Below are 23,963 nucleotides of genomic sequence, written 5' to 3' on the forward strand. Positions count from 1 at the left end.
CTGTACTCCTGCTTTGTGCAAGCTATAACTCTGGTGTCTGATTCTGGTTTTGTACAGTTTATGTATTTTGTGGTCTACAAAGGAAAATGAATGACATGGTTTAGGAAAGAAACAGTTCGTACATGTGCAGATGCTCCACTAGTACCTCAGGGATTGCTTCAGCTACTACAAATAAGCACTCATTAATAAGATAATCATAAGCATTTATAAAAAGTTTGATGAGTGTGATGAGCACTTTTAGATATATTTTTGGGAGGTATTGTGATCATCTTCATAGACAGCCTATTGCTGTTAGAGAGTTGGTCCATTCTGTGTATGATTATCAGAAATATATTGCATAGTTTATTTAGGATATAGCCTAATGTTTACTTCTTGTCTTCGTTTGTTTGTCTTCCTCTGTCTTGCATATTCTCTACAAATCTACCAGGAAGCCATAGATATCTTTGAAGGTGTGAGAGACGACCAGGCACTTCGCATGGCAGCTAATTTGGGTTTCAAAGGAGCTCTGCAGAGACAGGTAATGGGCCCATGGAAGGCTTTAAAGTCACAAAGAAGGATCAGTGATTCTGACATTCATATATATGTAGGCAGGCAGATGCTTGCCCAGTCATAAATAGGCCATACTTTGGCTATTATTAGTTTTCCAGAGGCAAGTTGTGAAGTGTCATTATACTATGCTGACTTGCCAGGTGGTCTGTTGTCATACTTGGCAGTGAGGCACAGCACTGTGCCAGGCTTAGGGAGCTTACAGTACTAACGATATCATTATTTGGTAGAACATGGCACACACTGATTTTGTGAGTGAATCATGCGTTAGCCACTAAAACTCATCTCAGTGGGCCAGTTATGATTTTGAGGACAGTGAAACAAACATTTTCTCTCCTCTCCCCAAAGTTTTGAGTCATGTTCAGGCATTTGCTCTGAAAATAAAGCTGAGGAAGAATAGCACAGCAGTAGGCCAAGCTCACAGTCTGAATAAAATGTGTGCTCAGTTAAGATTACTTTAGATCTTTTTTTTTTTTTTTGCCTCTTAGTATTAAACCCTATTTTTATGGCAAAATTTCAAGTATTTATTTCTGGGCAAATTTACACAAATTTTGATTTTTATTCAGATTTTCTATGTGTTGTTTCACATTTGCCGTCACGAGCACTGGAAAAAACAGTTAACTTCTGGTTTGTGTGATTGCTATTGTTAGCAAATCCATGCAGGCTGTTGCCCATATACAGTATAAAAAAAGGCTGAATTGTGTCTGTGGGTTAACGGCACCTTGCCGGGGAGGTGACAGGTGTGTTTACAGTGTCTGTGAGCTATGAAAGGCTTCACAGTGTGGGCCTAAAGCCACACAGCAGCCAGACTTTCGGCCTTTCATGCCATGTCAAGAATGTAAGCCGACGTCACAGCTTTGTGCTGGAAAAGGACAGAAAATCTGCAAGTCATGTTTCCATCACTGCAGATTGAAGGCAGAGCCGATAAATACCCAGAAACGCCGTCAAGCAGACTAGAGTCATTTGACCGATGATAAATGCAGCTGTACCCTTTCCCGCTGTAGAGAAAAGTCAGATGTTTGTCCAGTATAAAAAGGGCTTAATTTGTTTTCTTTTGCACAAGCTCTGACTGGCATGAGAAATCAGATAACTCAAATCCTAGCACATAGAATAATGAAATATATAAATTACAAAAAAGTAAAAATCAAATCTGCCTTTGTGAAGCAAACTTGATTTGATGACATTTTTATTGCATCCTTTTTTATGGCCTGTTTTTGCTGGATACTGAAAGGAAATTGATTTTAAACAGGGAATGGGAGAAATAGAAAATTATTGGTTAGTTGTGTGCATTGTTAGTGCGCTTCTCCATGGTTGCTGTTTGTCAGTTGCCAAGCTGTTTAATTCAGACATAATTACAGCATTTCTAAAATACCTTTACTGTTTTGAAGGAGCTGTGTGGCGACGGGAGCTTTGTGCAGATACAATTTTTTGCGCGTCTGTCTGCACTGTCAGACTGCCTTTGTCACTAAAGAAGCAAAGCTATAGAGAATTAAAAAGAGGTTCCTTTTAAAAGGAGGATTTCATTGATAATGTTTAAGTGCAGTCGTGTTTAATATCCCGTATTCTCACTGACAACATTTGTTTTCCACATTGTAAATATCAGTTTTTTAAATGCAAAAGGCACATTAGCAAAACAGGTATGCATCGATACTACATCTATGTGCAATCAAGTGAAAGGTGTGCTAACACCAGGTAATTTAACTTTGCCTTCCTTACACATTAATGCCATAAAAAGACACGGCGATGTTGAAGGTGATTTGCCATGTTTTATGTAGCCTGTGTGGGAGGCTGAGCAGCCTTGTCAGGGCTGACTACTCAGAGCCGAACCATCAGGTAATTACTGTCCTCTGTGGACCTCACAGGCAGCAGATCAGATTAAGAGGCTCTATGATCTGTTCCTGAAAGTCGACGCCACTCAAGTTGAAGTCAATCCTCTCGGAGAGACTCCCGAAGGACAAGGTACTTTGTATCATTTTTTAAAAACATACTTGCCTGTATGTTTGTTTGTTTCATGTGTGTCTTTGGATGTGTGCCGTCCTGCTGTCTGTAATTTCTATTAAACATTTTACACGCAGAACTCAGCATTTCAGCATCACGATGCTGCCACATATTAATCACCGACTGCGAGACAGAGGCAGCACTTCGCTCCTCTGGTCTAAATGCATTTCAGAATGTGAAGTGTACTGTAATTGCAACACACTGACATCAGCTTCTTGTCAGCATGACTTTGTCTGGATCAAAATCCAAATGGCTTCAGGGAGCAGAGCTTTCCATATTCACAGCATGTTCATGTTTGTTGATGTTTCCTAGTTGCTGATGATTAACTGAAGGCATATAATCTATCATCAGCAAGTAATGAGGGACTACGAATAGCAGCAGCGGCAGCTTCAGACGCAGCCTTTTAATTTATGGTCGGCGAAGATTAACCACTTTGAGATGTTCTGTGAAACTCTTATGGGCTCTGAGTGGAGCATTAATGAAATAAAGTAAAGTATCATAATTAAAAATATATTGACATAGGTAACTTTGCATGACCGTTTGTAGTTTTTGAATTGATCAGCGTTTATTTCATATTTATTATTTTCATATTTATTTCATATTTTGCATGCGCACAAGATGTTCTGTGTAATCCCAGCAAATCTTTATAGGAAAGCTAACAACAAATAATGCTGTTTATATTTATAAATATATCAAGTATAAATGTTAAGATTTCCAAAATAATAGGAAGAAATAGTAGTTCCCAAGTTAAAAACGTTGCATCGGGGAATGCCCCTAAAGCACTTTAAAAACCACAAAAACAATTTAATTTATCATACTGTTCACTTGTTCTATTCTCAAAGGAATTATTTTCTATAATTGTGTCGTTGTAAACTGGCCTTATTCCAAATGCATGTGCTCAGCCAAAAGTACTTAACTTGGAATATGTCTGTAAGTGTCTCTGAATGGATGAAAGAGAGATTATTAAAAGGTTGAGCAATTATCATCTTCACTCGACAATGTTTATTGGAGTGAAGCTTAGCCTATTACACGCTCAGTCTATTGAAATTAACTTTCAGTAATTATATTCAAGATAAATTTATTGTGTCGTCAAGCAATAAATATTGTCTCTTAACTCTTTGTACTTTATGTATAAATGATCAGATGAGACACATGAGCCAAATGACAAACTGTAAAATAGTAATGCTAAATTTTCTAAGAAACAAGCAATGATTAAGGTGTTGGCCTTGATCAACATGTCTGACTTTGTGCTGCTGCAGAAGTAGTTACGGCTGCCACGATTAGTCGACTAGTCACGATTACGTCGACTATCAAAATCGTCAACGACTGATTTAAGTCGACGCGTCGTTTGAAGCTTTGTAAGATACCAAAAGACGCAGGAATAAGTAGTAGGATTTAAGAGTGTAATAACGGACTGAAACAGAAGATGGCAGCACTGCATGTACAAGGATGCCAGCTGCCGTTAAACCCCGAAGAAGAAGGAGCTGTGTCCCAGACAGTGTTGCCAACTTAGTGACTTTGTCGCTATATTTAGCGAGTTTTCAGACCCCTTAGCGACTTTTTTTCTAAAAAAAAAATCGCTAAAATAAGACGTGAAAGCACGTATCGCTTTTACTCTCAACAAGCAGCGGGTGCTGTAACGCAGTCAGTTCTTCTTTTACTCGTATGCTGTTTTGTGGATTACAAGGTTTAAAACTACTTATAAACACAGACACAAAGTAACTCCACCAGAGCGCCTATTTCGGGTCACTTTTGCCGGTCCAAGCCCGGGTAAAGGAGCAGGGTTGGAATTGTGACATTAAAAAAACAATAATTGCTAAAAGAAATTTAATTTGTAGTTCTAAACTCTAAATGCATTTAGGACGTTTTTTACTCACTTTATGTCTCTTCCACGATGTTATTTCTCTCTCCAACAACATGGGTTACAATTAGATTAGCATGACCAATTATGCAAATTAGGCGATGACGTCATTTAGCGACTTCTAGCGACTTTTAGGACAACCAATAGCGATTTTCCTTACTGAGGAGTTGGCAACACTGGTCCCAGAATTCATAGCGCAGCCCAGCTCAGTTTCCAACAATGGCGGCAGCTGGTTAGTTTTAATGTTACTCTTATTATTCTTTCTGGGTCACAAAATAAACGTTTAACATATTTTCAGGCGAGAATGTAGCTGTGTAAACCTCAAATATCTGCTCAGTTTATCAAGACACCACATATTTTCAAAAGCGCTCCGACGTTTTCGGAGATGTCTGTTACCCACTAGCTCGATAGCTAGCCGGGGGCAAGGCTCACTAGAGCCCGTGAGAACACCGGACTCCCGGCAAATCGTTTTCAAACCCACCGCGGTCTTTCGCTACTCAGGTTAAACATGATATATGAGTCACTTAGATAACTTGGAAATGTTATTGTTTGGCTTTGTTTCAGTATTTTATTTGTTCCTGAGTAAATCGGTTTGGCTGAGATCAAAGTTATAGTTTTTACACAGCTGAATAAACGTCAAGCAGACAGCTGATTATCAGAAGTGTGAGATGCTCCAGAATATACTCCAGTGTCCTGTTATATTTTAGATAGCAAGGAGTTTATTAAACTTCACTGAAACAATCTGCAAATTTCATTCAAATTTAATAAACTATCATCTTGTCTTTATTTTTAGTTAGCACATACCTTAAACACTTAAAGCTGTAAGCTAATGATAGTTATATAAGAGCAGATGCTGCTGGTGCAATAAGCTGTAGTTTTACGTCTAATACTTGCATGATCTGATTAGTCGACTAATCGCAAAAATAATCTGTGACTAGTCGACTATCAAAATAATTGTTTGTGGCAGCCCTAAAAGTAGTTAATAAAAAGATGGGATATTTCAGTCATTGAAAAGTGTCTTAGATTAGTAATTTAGAAGTACAGTCTTAAATCCCCCCTTATTTCTTTATATTTTGCTAGGATAATGGAAAAAGGGGTGCAATGATTTACTGAAACACGCAAACATCCATGGAAATACAATATATAAGGCAAAGAGAGAGTTAATTAAATTCTACTGAGCTTAAAACTCAACATTTGGTAAGACCAACTTTATCTTGAGCACAGCCTGAACTCTCTAAGCAAACCTTTCTTGGCATTTCCTGAAGTAATCCTCAGAAATAGATCTCAAAGCTTCTTGAAGGACATTCAAAGCTCTTCTTTGGATGTTGGCTGCCTGTTCAGTTCAGCAATGTTGCTGATTGGACTCCGGGGACAGTGACTGTTGTGTCTGAGTGATGGTGTTTCACTGTGTGTTTTCTCTATCCAGGTATATTTTTACTGCATTGACGGTTTGTTCGGGATCGTAATGTTAAAAAAAATGAAAGTGCTGCCAGTCAGATAGTTTCCTGATGGTATTGCTTGATGGATCAAAATTTGAAGTGAATGAAATACAGCCAAAATCATGACACAGCCTCCACTGTGTTTTACAGATGGCTCCAGACACTCACTGTTGTATGTTTTTCCTGACTTCCTCCAGACGGGTTGAACCAAAAATTTCAAATGCGCTTTCATCACTCCGTCAGCCCTGCAGCCGCTAATTTTCAGCCCAGTGGTATTTGGCCTTTTCTACCCCGTTTCCCTTCATTAAGAATTTTTGATTCAATGAAGAGTGGATGGATCTCAAGTCTGTTCATTTTCTTTTTAGGCTTGCTACTTCTTTTGTCCTCCATGTATCCAGTTTCCTTAATAATGCCAAGATACTCACATACAAGTTATATGAATCCACAACAGTAGTTCATCCTTTAGTCGAGTAACTTTTTTTTCATATACTTGAATGTATCATAGGTCAGTGTTAAAGGGCTTAACAAAACAAAAATTCCTCTGAAAATGGTCAGGTACAAGGACTGGAGAGAAAAGGCGACTTTTAATGGTTTAATGAAAAACTTTGAAAGGCCTTCAGAAAGCCTGGAGCACTATTGATCAAAAAATTTTTTAAAAATTACAAGAAAGTCTGTCTTCTTGGAGGAAAAAGATAAAGACATGATTCAAGATTTTTGCACAGTAGAATACAATTGGATCCAATATCTACCAGGATTGTTCAATTTTAAAGTAAAATACCATTTCACGGCCCCTTACTTTATTTGAAAGTCACCAAGAGCTGTTCACATTTCTGTCCTCCTCTCATTTGTAGCAGGCACTAGCAAACTGTTGTGTCCAGTAAGAGTAATGTAAGAGTAAAGTTTCTGCTTCTATAATTTCTTGATGTATTTTTCCTGTATGGCGTAATCCCTGTTGGAAGCAAGCACTTCCAGTCACACAGAAGAACAGAGATATGGGTAAATTTCAGTCACCTTGATTTCCCCTAGTGACAAAAATGGAGGTTAGCAGGAAAACAATTCAAGTGCTCGTCATTCACATGAGAAGGCTGTTATAGGAAGTCACAAAGCATTATTCCAGCGCTTGTGACGCTGCCAAACGTTGGTTTTTGTTTTTATTTTTCTCTCAAAGAAATAAGAGTGATTGTCTTGTCTTTGGAGCTGAACACAGATTGAGTGTGATGTGTCATACACTATTACAGCGTGCTGAAGATGCATCACTTCTTTGATCCTTAGTTTCCTCAAAAAAAGATGCTTGCTCAAAGTTATCAAACACTCACACGACAATGTTTTTGTGTGATTCGTTATGAATATTAATGCAGAAAATGAGTCCTTAAAAAAAACTGAATTTATACGAGGGGTATGATTTTTTTTTTCTTTTTTTTTTTAAAGAAGGAAGACGCAGGTGTTGTGATTGAAGCAGGCTTTGTAGAAGGGCTTCACATTAACATCAGCTCATTCTTTGCTTCGATTTGTTCACACGTCGCAAGGGAGCACAGCTATTTTCTTGCAGGCTTTCGACAGACGTGTTTGGAGAAGGAAAATTTCTCAAGGGTGGAAAATTTGTATTTTTTTGTCTCGTTTGGTAATAGCTGAATACATTTTGTAGATAGACTGCAATAATGGATGTGTCAAAACAGAACAAAAAGGAATTGTGTAGTGAGGAAAACTCTTCACCTGGAGGACGCAGCATGCCGACTCCCCAGTCCCAGGAGAGTCTGCCGGCTCCATGTGTCTTGTGTCCATGTATGTTGCTCATGTTGCACTCATAAAATATTTGCACATTTCAATATTTTCCTTCCTTTCCTCAGTTTCGCATCAGGATTGCCTGAATGTTTAAATGTAATTAGCCATTAAGTGGAATAGTTAATATTGAAGGTGCTATAGAACATTACCGTAGTTCATTTTAAAGCAAAGTGTGGAAAATACTGTGAGGCCTGAGACTGAAAACTGGACTGGAGAATATAAAGTCAGCACAAGCAGCTGGTTAGCAAAGCAAAAACTGGAACTAGGAGACGTGGTCCTCCATTTGGATGTCATTTTTATACTTTAGGTTTTGTATTAAATTAATTGAGCTTCAATATCGGGGTGAATTTGTTACCTTTCCCCCTACTTTCCTGGTTTTAATAATAAGCTGAGCTAACTGACTTCTGGCTCCAGCTACAAATTTAGCAAATAGACGTGACTTTTCAAATTCTCACCAAGACGGCAAATAACTGTATTTCTTTTGAATGTCCAGTTATCCCTTTCAGTTAGAGTCACTATTTAAGTGTAAGCGCTTCTACTAATTTGTTACATTATTAGTGTGCGGTATTTTCAGGTGGCTTTAAGAGTGTAGAGTCTTTGAAATACACACTCTTTGATGTGTAAAGGAAATGTCCATTTGCTATAATAGTCTTTTCCTTAGAGGCAGTGTCAAAACCACATACCTTAGTGAGCCTGAAATAATTAAGACCAGCAGACTGAGGGGACACCCTGGAGTTCATTACTTTCAGGTTTTAGAAATGGTAATTAGTTTTTTTTTTTTAATGTCTGGATTCTGCTTCCTCTTTCTCACTTGTTCTATTTTTCCCCCATTGCTGTCTTTTACCCATCCCTTACCGTAGTGGTTTGCTTTGATGCTAAGATCAACTTTGATGACAACGCTGAGTTCCGTCAGAAAAACGTGTTTGCCATGGATGACATGACGGAGGCCGACCCCACGGAGATGGCTGCAGCAAAGTGGGACCTTAAATATATCGGACTGGATGGGAACATTGCCTGCTTTGGTAAGGAAGCGAATCTCTCCATCAGACCCGACACACCTGCTTGCACATACACCACCCAATAAAGGAGTTCTCCCCTCCTGCCATGTGGCTTTAATGTGTCTCTTAAGTAGAGTAAGCGAAAAGCTCAGACACAGTTAAAACTTAGTCAAACTAACGGCAGTCTGTGCTCTCCTCCAGTCCACATTACAAGCAGCTTTCTGAAGACTCCAGAAGGATTGCTGCCATAACCAATGCGTTCTAATTAGCTATAATCCACCCAGAAAGTCTCCTGTGAGCCAGATTGTTAGCATTCTCATTAAAGGCCCCCTCTCTTGTCATAAATCAAAGCTTTTACAGTGTACAACTGCACTAACAGGTGCTCTCACTTCTTACCCCGTAGCCTCATAAACACATTAGTTGTCTGTTAACACTTCTCCTCCATTCTGCACACAAACCCCATTCTGCATCCCCAGCTCCCAGGCTCTCCTAAAGTAACAACAGCTTTTAAGGCCCTGCAGCTTCCTTGAGAGCTCCGTAAGCCACCAAAGTGACAGCTGTTAAAGCGAATTTCCCTTTTATTGAGACCTTGGTTGGGGAGCTTGCCAGGACGCAAGTTCAGCTTGGCTAAACCAAATTATGTAGGACATTTTTGTGCACTTGGCTCCTGCACAACTCAGCAGGGCAGAGGCACAGGCAGTTGGCTAAATGATGACATAGTCCACAGTCCAAAAGCATAGCACAACCTCTTCTAATCAACACTCTCTTCTCTGAAGTCGGGAGCTGAGTTGTAATCAAATTTTCTCTGTGTTGCTTGACTTGAATGTTTCTGATTAGAAGATTTCCAGCAGATTCACTTTTTAAGTGTGGCATTTTTTTCCAGCTATTTGCTCGTATTTAGTGGATGACTTAGCACTGAATTCCTTTGCGGGTTATTATAGTTCATGCCATCTTTCCTTCAGTGTCAGTAATGTTACTTTAATTAACTCGTGTCTGCATGTATCGCACTTTGTTCTCAGGCACGTCTGTTTCAATATCCGAATATTAGCCTTTATTTAATGTTCAAATTGTTATACTTTAGCCTCAATTATCGTTAACACAAATATGTGAAAGTCCATAAAAACGAGTGCCTAATTATTACATTACATTGTCGTAACAGTGAATGGAGCTGGTTTGGCCATGGCCACGTGTGACATCATTGACCTGCATGGAGGAAAGCCAGCAAACTTCCTGGACCTGGGTGGTGGAGTCAAAGAGAAACAGGTGTACGAGGCTTTTAAGCTGCTCACTGCCGACCCAAAGGTAGGAACAAACTGTTAACAAAGAGGTCGCTTGCCTGCTTCTTGAACAGCTTGACTGTAACAGTTGAGTACATAAGCTAAATTGGTTACTGATTTTTAAAGCACAGCTTGGAAGAAAAAGCAATTTTACCACCTGTTGAATTGCGTTTGATATTGCAGTCATGTATTTTGTCACAGTACATTCATAAAGCTCTATCTGTCTGGTTAGAGCTTTGTCAGTGCAACTCATTAGTCTGGGGACCTTGGCATATGCCCATGTTTAACTTAGGAAAACAGACTCTGGGAGGCTGTGTGATTATATGCCATCATTTCAGTTACTGTGGCATGATAAATTGGCGCTCTGTATTCTGCAGTAACTGCGCTTGTAAAGAAAGGCTAAGACGTGCAACCGCGTGCGCTGTGAACACGCAATAACGGGCGCATATGCAGCTCAGATTTAATGCACATATAAAACTTTAAATGAAAAGCATGCGACAGAAGTTCTCGCGGCTGTGAATGAGTGGCAGCTCGGGGTGTTTTACAAGTGATTCTGCTCCATGTTCGGAAAGCTAATAATTCCAAGCTAAACAACGTAAGCCTTGTAACGATACCGCAGTGCTGATTGTGTGTTGACATTTATCACATCGCTAAATCCCTCACTGCTGTCACTCCTGTATCCCAGGAATGATCACGGGTTCGCTCTCTGGGGCGTCTCTACTTGGTTGTGTTGAATACAGAGTAGAATTAGATTGAAATTCAGTCCTCAGCTCACTTTTTTTTAAAAAATCTTTCTTTAAAAAAAAAGCACATGCTGACTTGATTTGGCAGTAAATATTTTTGAAGAATTAGCTTCGCATCTAGTTTAAAAAGCTGTCTTGCCAGCTGGAATTTCCTCAAATGGCTTTCCAGGACAGGTTACTAAACAATACAGCTACAGTACGCTGTAAGTGCATGTGATACATAGTCTAGTCTTAAAATAGATATTCTGTATATATTACACATACCAGAAAGCTTTATTTCATCTAAAGCTCATTCGAAACACTGAAGTAGGATTTTTCATGGTAGCAGTGTTGCACACCTTTTGTTGATGAATGTTAAAAACTTGCTAACCTTAACACTCCAGCAGGTGATACATTGCCTGACTCGAAAAATCCACTGTGTGATCGATTTTGGTCTCACAAAATCAGCCCGGCAGACTGTGGAGAAAAATAAAAATGAATATGGTGGTTAAAAAAGAAATGCAATCAACAGGGGAGGTTTGCTGCTCTCTTCCCCTGAGGGAGCCACATTTTTATTATTATTATACCCTTTTAAAACAAGTTGGATATCTTCAAAGGCGAGATCAGGTTTTAGTCTGTATCCACTGGCCCCCTCACCATCAAACACTCCTCCTGTTCCTCTTTCTCTCTCTTTTTTTTTTGTCTTGGGTTGATTCCCCAAATCCAGATGGGGGAGTAGACCTGCTGCCTGTCCCTCCTGCTGCTGTGTATGGAAACGGAGACGGGAAGCTCCTCCCTAACAGGGAAAAAAATAGAGGAGGATTGACATTAAACTGGGTTGGAAGCACCATTAGCATTTCAACCAGGGGAGCTGAGAAACCTGCTCTGATCTGTGGAGGGAATGTTAATCATTTCACAATAAGAGCATGCTGCTCATTTGCATTTGGTTTTTCTTTTTTTCCTCCCCACAAATTACTACTCCCAAATATTTAAAGGATATATGAGCAGTAAGTAACAGTAAAATCATACCCTGGGTAAACGTGGATGGGATGAGGTGCCGAGGCAAAATTGATCGGCTCGGAGCGTCAGTAAATTCTGTTTTTCCTTATTTGCCTTAAACATCAAGGCTTCAGTGCTTATTTCCTTCAAATGCGCAGCCCTTTGTTTAGTATTTATTCAAAGTTTAGAGTCTCAGACAGCCTGGTCTACTTGCATTTCACATCATTATTTTTCTACTGATTTAAAAAAACAAAACTTTTGCTGCTTTTGCATAATAGTGTTGATAGAGTGCCTTATAGGAATGCTTACTTCCACTGGCACTGAATAAAATGAGTTTGGTAGCTGCTGTGAGGAAGGCCAGAAATGTTCTGTTGCATATGTGAAAATGTGTTTTTTTTTTTTATTAGGAACCACTGCAACTTTTGAGTGCCAAGATTAAAATGGTTTATGTCCTGCGAAGAAAAAATGATAGAAGCCCATTCAGCAGGAAATATTACACTGTAATGACAGAGAGAAAAAAGAAGGGGAAAAACAGGTATTTTTGGGGTCCGTCTCTTCTTTCTGGCTTTCTTCCTCGGTTGCTTTTTCCGCTTTTGTCTCCCTCCCTCCCCTCTCTCTTCCTCGCGCTCTCTCCCTCTCAATCTCCGCTTTGATGTCTCAGGCTCATTGTGCTGAGAGGAGTGGATGCGACGCGAGTGTACCGCTGGCACTGAATAGCAGAGATGGAGCATGAGATGACAAAGGCTTCCTTTTCTTGTTTGCTCACTTCCCCAGAATCTACCCTTAAAGCATTCATTACCTTCAAATTATTATGTTGTGAATGAAAGGGGAAGAGAAAACCGATAAAATGGAGGGATACCGCATGAGAAGTGGGAACAAGACGAGAAAGAAAGTGGGAATGAAATTAATGCGAGAAAAATAAGCGAATCATAGAGCTGTATGTCAGCCCCCCCACCCCATCCTACCCAAGTGTGTGCAAGTGCGTGTTCGCGTTAACTATGTGAGATGTTATGTAGCTCAGCTGGGTCTACTAGACCAATAAGGTTTGTTTGAATTTAGGCCCCCGGCTTTTTTAACAGGAACATATTTATCTTCCATGCTAAAATAAATAGCTCCACTTTCTTCACATCCACGCGTGGAACAGTTTGATGACAGAATGCCTGAATTTATTAAGGTTTCCCTCACATCACCTGTAGGCACAGGAGCAGGCAGCAAATACCAACAGCCAAATAACCTCGTTATTGCCTTGCGCCTGTGCCGTAAAGAAGGTGGCAGATGGATGTTTTGTCCAACTCAACATCCATTTTGTTCTCCGGGCTTAAGGCTGTTTTCTATAATTTTTATAGGCTAGAGTAAATGATGACATTTTCCTAAAACACACTCTTGTTGTGGCTAGATGCCCGTATCAGGGCCGCCATTATATCAACCTACTAATTGTCAAGGCGGCTTATTTTGTGATTTATTGTGTCGCCGTTACGTAATTAATATTCTATTCAAGTAGGCCGAGCGTTTTCGTAATACTTTAACCTTTCATTCCCATATTCATGCGTCTCACTGCGAGTGCATAAAGGAGCCTTTTTCAAAGGTTTATTACAATGCGAAACATCTAAAGCCCTGATCTTATCCTCGACCACGGCAAACTCTGTGTTTTCAGATGAATGAGAAAGTAAGCACGTACGGCAGCCTGTCGGTAAATGAACATGTCGTGCTGACTCACGAGTGTGTGTGGGAAGCTTGGTTAACATTACACTGAGTTTGTGCATGTCATGTGTTTACAGATTAGCCTTTCGTTCCAAATTTACTGTAATGCAAACTAAAGTCTGCAGCAGAGAGGCAGCGCGGTGATCCTGGGGATGAATACTGAGGTTCTTTCTGTTTCTTGACCGACAGTTCCCAATTTCCATTTTACAATTTATGAAAACTACAGAATCCAAAGCAGTCCGACTTTAAAAATGAACTGGCTTTCGGTGTAGATAACGTCTTCCCCTTCCAGAATAAGGTGGTGTTGCGGTGTTGCTCGAAGGAGAGTTAAATTTTCAGAGTGAGCGAGCTGTCAGGGTTCTGCCGCCCACTCAGTTGTTTCTGCGTGTGTTCAAAGAGATGGCGATAAAGAAAGAACAAAAGTATAATGTGTTTAAAGTTGTAAATAATATAAAACTGGGAAATTACACATTTATGTATCAAATATGATAATAATGAAAACAGCTATTCCTACATTGTGACCTTAAACATACAGGCAGTGTTTGTTTCTGCGTCTTATGACAGATTTTCTTCTTTCTTCTTTGTACATTGTTACCTTTAGGCTTGTTGCATACTGCAGTAGTTTGTCACATCTCTGCGTTGTTTGAGGTGAAGCAGGCACGCTATGAGGTGGAAGAGGCACAGACGGGCACATTAGCATTAGTCAGCCGGGGGGACCCGCCTCTGAGGCAAAAACAAGAGTCACGTACATATTCATTTTTTGGCGTTGCATAATCACACTGCCGATCGTGAAACATCTTTTAGCTCGCACTGGTTTGTGTGTGAGTGTGAAGGCAGTTTGAAATGCTGAGACTCACCTGTGTGTATGTAATTTCGAGTTTCTCCCTCAGAGAGCTCTCCCTCCATTCTCACTTGCTCTCTCCCTCCCTCTCGCTCTCTTTGTGTGGGATTATTATGCGTGTCGCTCCAGCCCCCTCATTGCCCTCAAAGAAAACTACACACAATTTTACCTCTTTCCAGCTCAGTGACTCTGCTTTAACTCACCTGTGGTTCCCCTTTAACCACTTTCCTCGTTGTTGCAGTGACACTCCCGAGCCCTGCCGGCTCTAAGCCCCATCTCACCCTCTACAGGGAACACACCACTATTACTACCTTTCCAGCTCTGTCTTATGTTATCTGTGAAACAGTCTTTACTGGTGTTATACACCACTACTTATGTGCTGATGTATACCCAGGCATTTCCTGTCTGCTCCTGCTAGTCTGTCATTTCACTAGTTCTTCTTGTGTTTTCTGCTTCTCCTTCTCCACCTTTTATCTCTCCTTCTTTGTGCTTCTTCTTTCTTCCCAGCAGACTTTCATCTCACTAAATCCTGTTAAAGTCAATGTGAAGAGCTTCCTTCAGTTTCATGCCTGCTAGTTAAATCCTGCAGGTGCCCAGGCACTGTTTCTCATCCCTGTATGGAGATGTCTGTACCCGTGTCCAGTGTGCTCCACATGTATGCAGACAGAGAAAAGGGAAGAGGGCTCAGGTCCAAGCCAGGTGAGCCAGAGAAATGTGTCATGAAAAGCCCATCATCCTTTCCTCACTGAAAAGAAGGAAAAGAGCTCTGTGTTACAGGGCTGTTTCCTAAGGGTGTTACAACACAGTTTGCAATGAAAACCACACAGCTCTTCCTGTCACTCTTAAGAAATGCAAATAGGTGCAGATAAATGCTTGTGTCGTGGCACAGCCACATCATACAGACGCACACACACGTAGTCCTCATGGGAGCCAAACAACTTTTAATCACAACAGTCACCTGCGATATTAGAGTCCCATGCTGCGTTATTTTAGTAGGAAAGAAATCACCTTTCCGCCTGGAGCCAAAGGCCTTTGGGAGATTCTGGTCCCCTGTGTTATAAACACAAGCAATGCGAGCTGGTGAGAAAAGGAGAGAAAGAAGAAAACAAGCTACCTCAGTAATGGGGTTCATTCCCAGTGTGCAGAGTATTACACAAGTACTAAATAGGGGGCCAGACATAAAGGGACGCATGCTTAGTCCAGTCAACGCACTGGGGCAGCTATATTGAGGCCAAGCTGCAGGAAGAGTGAGCACTGCTCGAGACAGGCAGACAGTTTGTGCGCTCCGAGGGAGCTGTGGCTCTCTGTTTTCCAGTTACTGGTTGCGTAGGTCATTTGAGAAAGCCTCCATCTCATATTGTGTTTTCCTGCAGATTTGCTTATAGTGCATTTAAGTCCCGTAGTGATGGATATAGGGTTAGGTTCTGTGTGCGTCTTTGAGGACCTTTTCGTCTCCAGCTCATTTAAAATCAGTGCAGCAATGTAAGAAGCTTCTATTATAGGCTAACCTTAGAGTACACTGACCCTGGCGATAGTCTGTGAAATGTATTCACCTTTTCTTTGCTATTTGAACATATAGTTTTTGAATGCATGTGCGTATAAATTTCAGTGCTTTCCATTCTGAGCTCCCAAGATTGAGGGCAAAAGTTCAAAACCCCTTTGTGCAGCTTTATAAAATACACATGTACAGGCTGAGGCAGCATGGGTGAACATACTTGATGAGACCTTACCTGTTAGGGAAAATATTCTAAAACACTTCTTCAGTAAAGACTCAGAGAAGAGAAACACACAGAACTTCTTGCTAGCAAGGGCAGCCTCCAGACTGAGACTCGCACTAAGAAACTGCCCCAATCTTTATTTATACTTCAGTAGGTGTGTGTGTGTGTGTGTGTGTGTGTGTGTGTGTGTGTGTGTGTGTGTCCTGCTGATCAAAGGGTCATGAGAGCACAAAAGGTACATCCTTGGTCAGGAAAGGGGGTAGTCTCCCCCACCCTAGATAACATGGTGAGGAAGTCCAGCAGTTCATCTATATGTAAAGAAGCACTTAAACTAAAACAGACATAGCTACGTTAATCCTGCCGTAAAACAATAAAACAAGGTATGAGCTCTCATGCTCCCAGACGTGGGGGTGCATTCCTGGGATGCACCCCAAGCCTGCAGCCTGTTAGAGATCACACACAATTAATTATATGCCTCTAAGTATACATGGTTGAATATTTCCTAATACAAATAACTACATGCAGTATTCTACCATATGCAAACTTATATCACTAAAAGATTATACTGACTACTAAATACAATTTTCCATTGACATTACCTCACGGCAGTATTTTAAGTTCAGCTTCCGAATTAACTTTTGGTGTTTCACAATTTTTAACATGACTTCTAACAAGAGAAGTCAGGAAGAAGCAGATGTTTGTTTTTTATCACATTTTTCCCCAATAGTTTTAATGAGTGCACCCATGAAACCAAGAGAATACATGTCACACACAGCAGCTGGTGTGTTGAAGTGTTGATTGGTAGAGACACGAGATGGCATATGGATTCATGCTTGTTTCGGTTTATAGAGATATATGCATTTTGTGTGTGTGTGTGAATCAATACCAATGTTGGCAGAGCTCTGTTTCTGTTTTCAGCTTGTGCATGTTTAGCTTTGGCTGTTAGCTTTACATTTGTAAACTGTGCTGCAGTTGTAACATGAGAGAATTGCAGATGGTGTCTTATACCTCTTTGCAGTGTGTTGGATGAAAGCAGTAGATTTATGCTTATAACCAGCCTAACTATATTTTCTTAATTTTCTCTATTTGGGTTTTGAAGCAGTTCAGGCTCGGAACAGATGAGGGATTTTGAGAGGCCAGTAAAGATCCCGTAACACTGAGATTAACAGTAAAATGTTAATACGCCCGGAAACACGTTAATATTAGCCATTTAACTATTATTACTAGCCATATTAGCCACATGCTAAGTTATTATTTAGGTAGCAGTTGTTGGCAGTGGCTAACTATTAAACTATAACATTAGTGAGGAAGCTAGGAAACAAACAGCATAAGTTCTGCCTGTCTTTAAGTCTAATAGAGGCAGTTAACAGGATAACGCAAGTATTTATGTGTATAAAGTTTAATGCTTTTCGTAAATTCCCAGAATGAAGTTGAGAAAAGTCTACTAGCAACTACAATATGTGCTTTACTTTTATATGTGTTGCATGAAAGAACAAGAGTATGATGATGAAATGCGAACTGCATCCAGAAACAGAAACTACTGCACAGCCAGCATGCTAACACAAAGCTAGCCAAAAACTCAGACTGACGTTAAAGGGCCCAGCAGCCTGACCCTGAATATCAACCCTAAATTTCCACCTGTACATGTTTCTACAGTAGGATCACTGTGCCTTTAAAGTTTCTCTCAGCTAGTTCTAATCTTTACTTGGTGTTTTTAGTTTTGCTTACTTACGTAAAAACTAAAAGAAAGCTCGTATGTGTGGCCTCATTGGGATTTATGTTGGTGTGTGGGACTGTAGCCAAAAATTTATGCTAACTTGTACTTTTTTATTACAGAGTGCGTCTCAGGTCATTTGTCAGAGTAACATGGAAACAATGTAACAAATTACTTTCTCTGGTGAGTAATTAAGTAATATCCTGTGTCACTTTTATGAAAGCTAATGAGTCAAGTGTGATACATTACTTTTTTGAGTAACCCGACACTCTTGATCAGTACAAAAAATATGGTGCCCAGTCACCAGAAGCATACAAAATTTTGCCTTTTGTCAGGGTTTTTTTTTTTTTTTTGCACAAATACTTCATATGTGGATATCTTAGAGTTCAGTTACTCTGTCACTGTCATTTACATTATTGTTTGTATTGTTCTAATCTTTATTTTTAAAAAGTGCCTTTTCCCTTTGCTTTTTTCACCTCATGGTATCAGAAAGAGTATCAACTATCAATAATTTTCTGGTCAGTATCAAGTTTAAAAATGTAGTATCATGACAACTCTGTACTAGTTTCTTATCTTAACCAGAATCACAGAAGTCTCAGAAAACGAGTATGTTGTAGTAGGTCGTATAAGCACACCATGCCAGAAGTACTTGACTATTTGGACTTGAGCCTGAGTTACAAATGCATATCCTCTGTCGGCACGTTGATGCAGGTTAAACAAACACCGCGGGTCTGTCTGTGTGGTTTGACCCTCCTCTCCACCTGGGTTTGATGTGGGTCAAATGCTGCCCAGCTTTGGTCACTTTCTGTTGCTGTCTGAAGTGGAAAGAGTCTTAACTTTTAAGTGTCATTTACCAATTGGCTGAAGGAGGAGTGAGAGCACGGATGAGGGCAGAGAGAGAAAAAGCGATTAAAAAGCTGGAAAGAAAGAGAGAAATTTTGCACACCTTGGTGTTGAAGAGAGAGGGAGGGGTGAAACGAACTTTTTCCTGCATGTAATTCTGTGTCATTTTCAGCCTTAACTGTGAAATGTGAAGCACCTCGCTCCTAGCAAGGATAATTTAAAGGCTGCTCCGTGAGTGGCTTTAATGCAGATTGAACGAGAGTGAAATAGATCTGTGACACGCACAAGCGTGCTCTCTTGAAAGCAGTATTGAGTGGGTGAATGTTGAGACAGGTCAATGAGATGTGAACTGAGAATGAAAAAGTCAAATGTACAGGCATGATGAATAAGCACAAAAATATATGCTTTCCACCACAGAAAAGGGATGTTTAAGCCGTAAGTGAAGAACAAACAGTACTTTTAGACTAACTATTGTATACTCTCTCTCTTATTTCTGTGCTTAATTTGAGGGCTCGAACTGTCCAGACATGTACAATGGAACTGATGAGTTGTCAGATTGATTTGCCCTTCAGGGAGCTGTCGTCTTCTCCACTTGATCTGGGTTGGAAAAGCACAGCGTGCTTTTAAAGACTCATGTCATTTTCCACAGCACCATCAGCAGACAACACTATTAACCTAACCATCATGTATTCAAGAAGACCGTGGATCGCTAATGTATTCACCTCATCCCAGCACCTTGACTTGGCACCAATTTGTCCCCTATTGAGACACACACACTCGTGCACACATGCACACAGAGACGAAAAGACAAAGAGGGAGACGGGTCTGATTGAGCTTTCTCCTGTCTGCCATTCCTCATCCGAGGGAAATCAATAGAGGATCTGGGATTGGAGCTTGAGCTAATTGAGCTCTGCTCTCTCTGTTCTCTTATTGCTGCCAGGAGCATTTTGTCATCACAGCACCTGGTTCACACCACAGGGCCAGGGGGAGCTAGTCAGCGATCAGATAGGGCCTTTGGATGCCACAGGGAGGTGAGCTGCATGTGATTGAGCAACCTTGTGAAGTCAAGCACTCAGAGGAAGGGCATACCAAAGACGCTCTTCATTTATTTTCATTTGCTTCTTTGAAAGCGGCTTTACGTCTGCTCCTTTTCACCTGATGATAAAGGAAGTGGAAATACATTTTTAGTTTTGTAAAGTTTAATCATTTCGACAGTGATTATCACGTTGGGCAGATCCTTGTTAGAACTCTGTATCGTATTGGTCATTGCATCTATCTGCATGTATTTTACATCTCACTATTGGCTACAAAAAACTCAGAGAATAATTAAAAGGCTTCAAACTTAAACCTGTTGTCGTGCCAGTTTAAACCCCGATGCTTTTTCGCCCTGAATATCACAGCGTGAATGCAGCAGTTTTGTTGTGTTTACACACCACACAGGGTTTCAACATAGTCACCCACGATAATGGCTCAAATTAAATGTGGCATGCTGTTGCTAGCCAGTGTTCTCCTCTTCTGAGTGTTGAGTAAATGAAGATTTCTTCCATCCAAACCATCTGCTGTCATCACTCCACCCTTTGCCTCCTCTTCCCATCCTTCCATCTGTCCATGTTCCAAGACTTGAGAGAGTATGACCATCACAGACTTTTCCCTGTGCAGCTCTGAGAGACATTGCTGCAGAAATGTGACTCCCTCATTTCATGCTCCTCTGGCGCGTATGTGTGCACACAGGCGCGGGAGGGGGTGGATTATATGTGGCCACTCGAACACTCAGTCGATGAGATCAATCGTGCTCGGTGAGCCATGTATTGACACCACAAACACTGTACCCTCTCCTGCTCTCATGCTATCAAGGTGGAGGTCGGTGGTGCGCAGGTTAATTTCAGTGAAAGCTGGCGAAAGTTTGACGAGCAAACATGGCAGCTAGCTAGCTCTTTTTGGCTAGAGGTGACCAAAGTGCACCTCATTAACTGCAGTATGAGTCACTGTAAGATGCATCACTCATCACTCATCACTCAAGGAGATGCATGTACTTTAAAAAGGGCTAATATTTTAATAGCAGCATGTATTTGCTTGAACAAACTCTGAAATTTCATTCAGTTTACATTTTCCAGCTCCTGCAGGCTGCTGTGTTATAGGATTCTGCAGCTGAACACAATATTATCACACAATATTTTTGTTCAGTCGCATGAATGAGAGCTGAGATTCTGCACTTTAAGCATTTATTCATCATGAAATTGAAACTTGAATATGTTTTGGTACACTGCGAAAAATTGTGCCAGCTTCCAGAAATATGTGAACTTAACTGTCTTTTCTGGTCACGCTGCTTCTTTCTGTGCTGGATTTTCACTGCGGCTGGGGCTGAGGCAGCACCTCCATACACAGCAGACTAAAAATACTGAAACTGCATGAAATATCAACGCTTAGTTTAAGAATATGTTAGGTTATTTCTTTTGCTGTTATGATATTTATCTGAACATATTTAATCTGCACCACTTTTTGTGTATGCATGTGGTGTGTTTGCCTGTAGATTTCATTCTTAGGGATTGCGTTTATTCTAACAAGGCCCTAGGCTCTGAATAACTCACATTAACCTTCTGATTTTAGTCAGACTTGGCTCTAAATACCTCCCCTCCCACTGCCCTCTCTGCTGTTGATGCCTCATGAGCTTTGACAGGGTCACAGGTTAAAACATCATCTCCTTTCCTCTAGCACCTCTATAATGTCCTCAGAATGAGCAACATTAAAGGACAACTGTTTTAGCTTCTTTGTCCACACTGTAAGTAAATAAAAGTAGGATTGTGCTAATGCTTGCAGTTTCAAAAAGAAAGCCACCCAAATTCTGAAAATCCCAAAGCATTTGCTCTTAAAATGCGGCGCCTTCCCACAGATGCTGTCGCTTCATAAACCGTTCCTGGATACACTATCTGTTTAGATGTCCTGTCTCTTCTCAGCGCCCCTGCTCGTCATGTTTCAGGTAGTTGCTGCTTTGTATGGCGAGACATGCCAGCAGCAGTACAGCGAGAGATTATTGTCACAGTAATTGGCTTTTCCAGGCCTGATTTGATACGAGCCTCTTGTCTGATCCACACACTTCTTTATTATCAAGCGTAATGGAAAGACGATGAGGCTCCCATAAAACGCTTGGCTCGTCATATCTCCAGAGAAATCGCCTCTCGCGTTTTGTCTCCATACTCCGGGTCAGGATAGATGGCCTTATATCTGTGTGAAGACTGAAAACCCGTAGAGGCGCACACACTAGCATTAGGCGTACTGGATCTGCACACATGAGAAGAAAAATGGTCTTTTTCTATACTTCCTGTATTAATTTTAAGGTAAAGTTACATTAAAGGATATTGACATGGATAATAGTTTTTGATACCAATACCTAAACAGTTCTGCTATAGGTCTGATTCTTTATCACACATTTGCTGAGTTTGACTCAAATGGGACTTTAATGTCATTGTTTTGCTTTGTGCAGCTGTCAAATAACACAAAGTTTCTAGGAATATTATTTTAAAGGATAATTTAAACTGTGTTCTGGATTTCCATCCCTGTTTAGAAGTACTGGTTGGTGCATAAGAGCGAGAGCATTAGGCCTAAACAAAAGCGCACATCACCCTCACCAATGAAATTAAACAAGTGCATGTGAATTAGATCAATAACTGAGTAACCACCAAATGATGATAATGATTGTCAGGCCAATACTGATGCTATTAGTATTTGCTCAGCAGGTGATGCTGTTTTTTTGTTTTGCTTTTGACTTTATTACTCCCTCTTCGATAACTAAAATACTTCATTATTATTGTTGTTGTTGTTGTTTAAAAACAGACTGGTACTCTGCTATCTGGATTTCACAGTGCTGTATGTGAAGTGACTCACAGTTTCATTTCGCTCCATTCTTGTGGCCGGCCCGCCTATCAAAACTCCGATCAGATAAACTCTGACAGATTTCATTTTCTTCAGAGGACAACATTACACTTCTACATGTTTACACAGCAAATTGTGGTGTGCGGTTTTATTAATGTTTAAAATCTCATATATTAAACCCTTAATCGCCATTTTGCTAGTACGCACTGCGGCACATTTCCCTTATCCAGATTTTATTGTCCCTGCGTTCCCCATAAGTGACAGCTGGTTGGAAGAATTTGCTATCAGATTGCATGATCCAGTTCAATTCCTGGTACTCTGTCCAAGCTGACATGACTGTCTGCTGCTGTGGCAGTCTGCCTTGTTCACCAAGCAGCAGAGGCAGTGTTGAACACGGCTCTCCTCCATTATTATCTCAGTCACTATCTGCTACTGCCAGAGGAAGATACAGATGGACAAGAGATTTTCGCAGGGAAAATGGAAAAGTACTGTGAAGGCACGGGAAAAATTTTTTTTATTTCTTTGAGATTGTTTGAAATAAAAATAAATTATTTCAGTTTCATTTCTGTAGTTTGTGTTCGGGGCTCAACTTTACCATTACCACCTGGTGAAGTCTGCTGGCAGCTAGGGTTTCATTTCTTATACGATGTCACATTCACACATTTTTAAGTGCTGATTCTACATTTTTATAGAATTTCCTCCATGACTTTGCTGATTCACTCACTGGGTTTTAAAGTCCCTCAAGCTGAGCATGTTTGCCATTGCTGTCATAGTGGATGCAAGGAGCAAGGGTTGCAACGGACTGAGACCAAGGCCACTGCATGCTCATACAGCAGGGAGTAGGCCTGCACTCAGAGCTCACTTTGTAATTTAAATGTAGTGGCAGGAGTTTACAATATATCATGTATATTGTTTATATTGATATACCAGCATAGTTGGATGATGAATTTACAAAAAGAGTTTCTTTATTTACACATCCAAGATATTGATGAGGAGAACCAACTGCTTGCTTACTGCGTAATTCTGATCTAAAGCAATCAATCAATCAATCAAGGCTTTATTCGCTACGTGCAGGTTGCCCTGCAGTTAAATAAGGACCCCCCCCCCCCCCCCGACCTTACACACACAACACAGACATCACATGGGGATACAGGTCGGAGATCGGTAGCGTTACAGAAAAAACACTGAGGACAGCATGAGAACGGGTAACAAAAAAACTACTCTGCACAAAAAAGCACATAAATGTCCACAGCACAACATTATGGAACACGTGACAAGCCACAGGGTCAAGTGGGGGGTGAGGAGTAATCCGAAGCAAACACAGCAGCCATCCTGCCCAGCGCTACCATTCCAGCGCGGGCTCAGTTCCCAGGAGGGAACAAGCATCGAAGGCGTTTGGAAAGGGAGGGGGGGATGAGTGTGTGCATATCAGTGTACATGTATATGTGTGCGTGTCCAGAGTTCAGCTGAGACGGTGTCCTTCATCCTGCTAGGCTAAGTAAACAGTCTTCCAGCCAACCCAGGTGGCCTCACATGGAATGGGAAGGAACAATCTAAACGCAGTCATTATCAGGGTGTTTTTGTTCGGCTCCAGCCTTGCGACCGCAGCTGGCGCCGAAAGGGTCTCCGCATGAAGTGATGGTGTTTTTTACTT

At 40.8% G+C, this 23,963-nt stretch overlaps 1 protein-coding gene across 1 annotated transcript in view; it reads left to right on the forward strand.

Moving 5' to 3' along the window:
* suclg2 (succinate-CoA ligase GDP-forming subunit beta) overlaps nt 1-23,963 on the forward strand; it is a 100,743-nt gene that overhangs the window by 44,743 nt on the left and 32,037 nt on the right. The window contains exons 6-9 of the mRNA XM_085273315.1: nt 428-517; nt 2,409-2,505; nt 8,487-8,648; nt 9,784-9,926. Of these exons, the coding sequence (XP_085129441.1) occupies nt 428-517; nt 2,409-2,505; nt 8,487-8,648; nt 9,784-9,926 (492 nt within the window). The remainder of the gene's footprint in view (nt 1-427; nt 518-2,408; nt 2,506-8,486; nt 8,649-9,783; nt 9,927-23,963) is intronic.

Source organism: Mchenga conophoros, linkage group LG5, assembly GCF_057382185.1.
Source record: "Mchenga conophoros isolate Kocher_MC1m ecotype Shallow Benthic linkage group LG5, M_conophoros_male_GT1.1, whole genome shotgun sequence".
NCBI lineage: Eukaryota > Metazoa > Chordata > Actinopteri > Cichliformes > Cichlidae > Mchenga > Mchenga conophoros.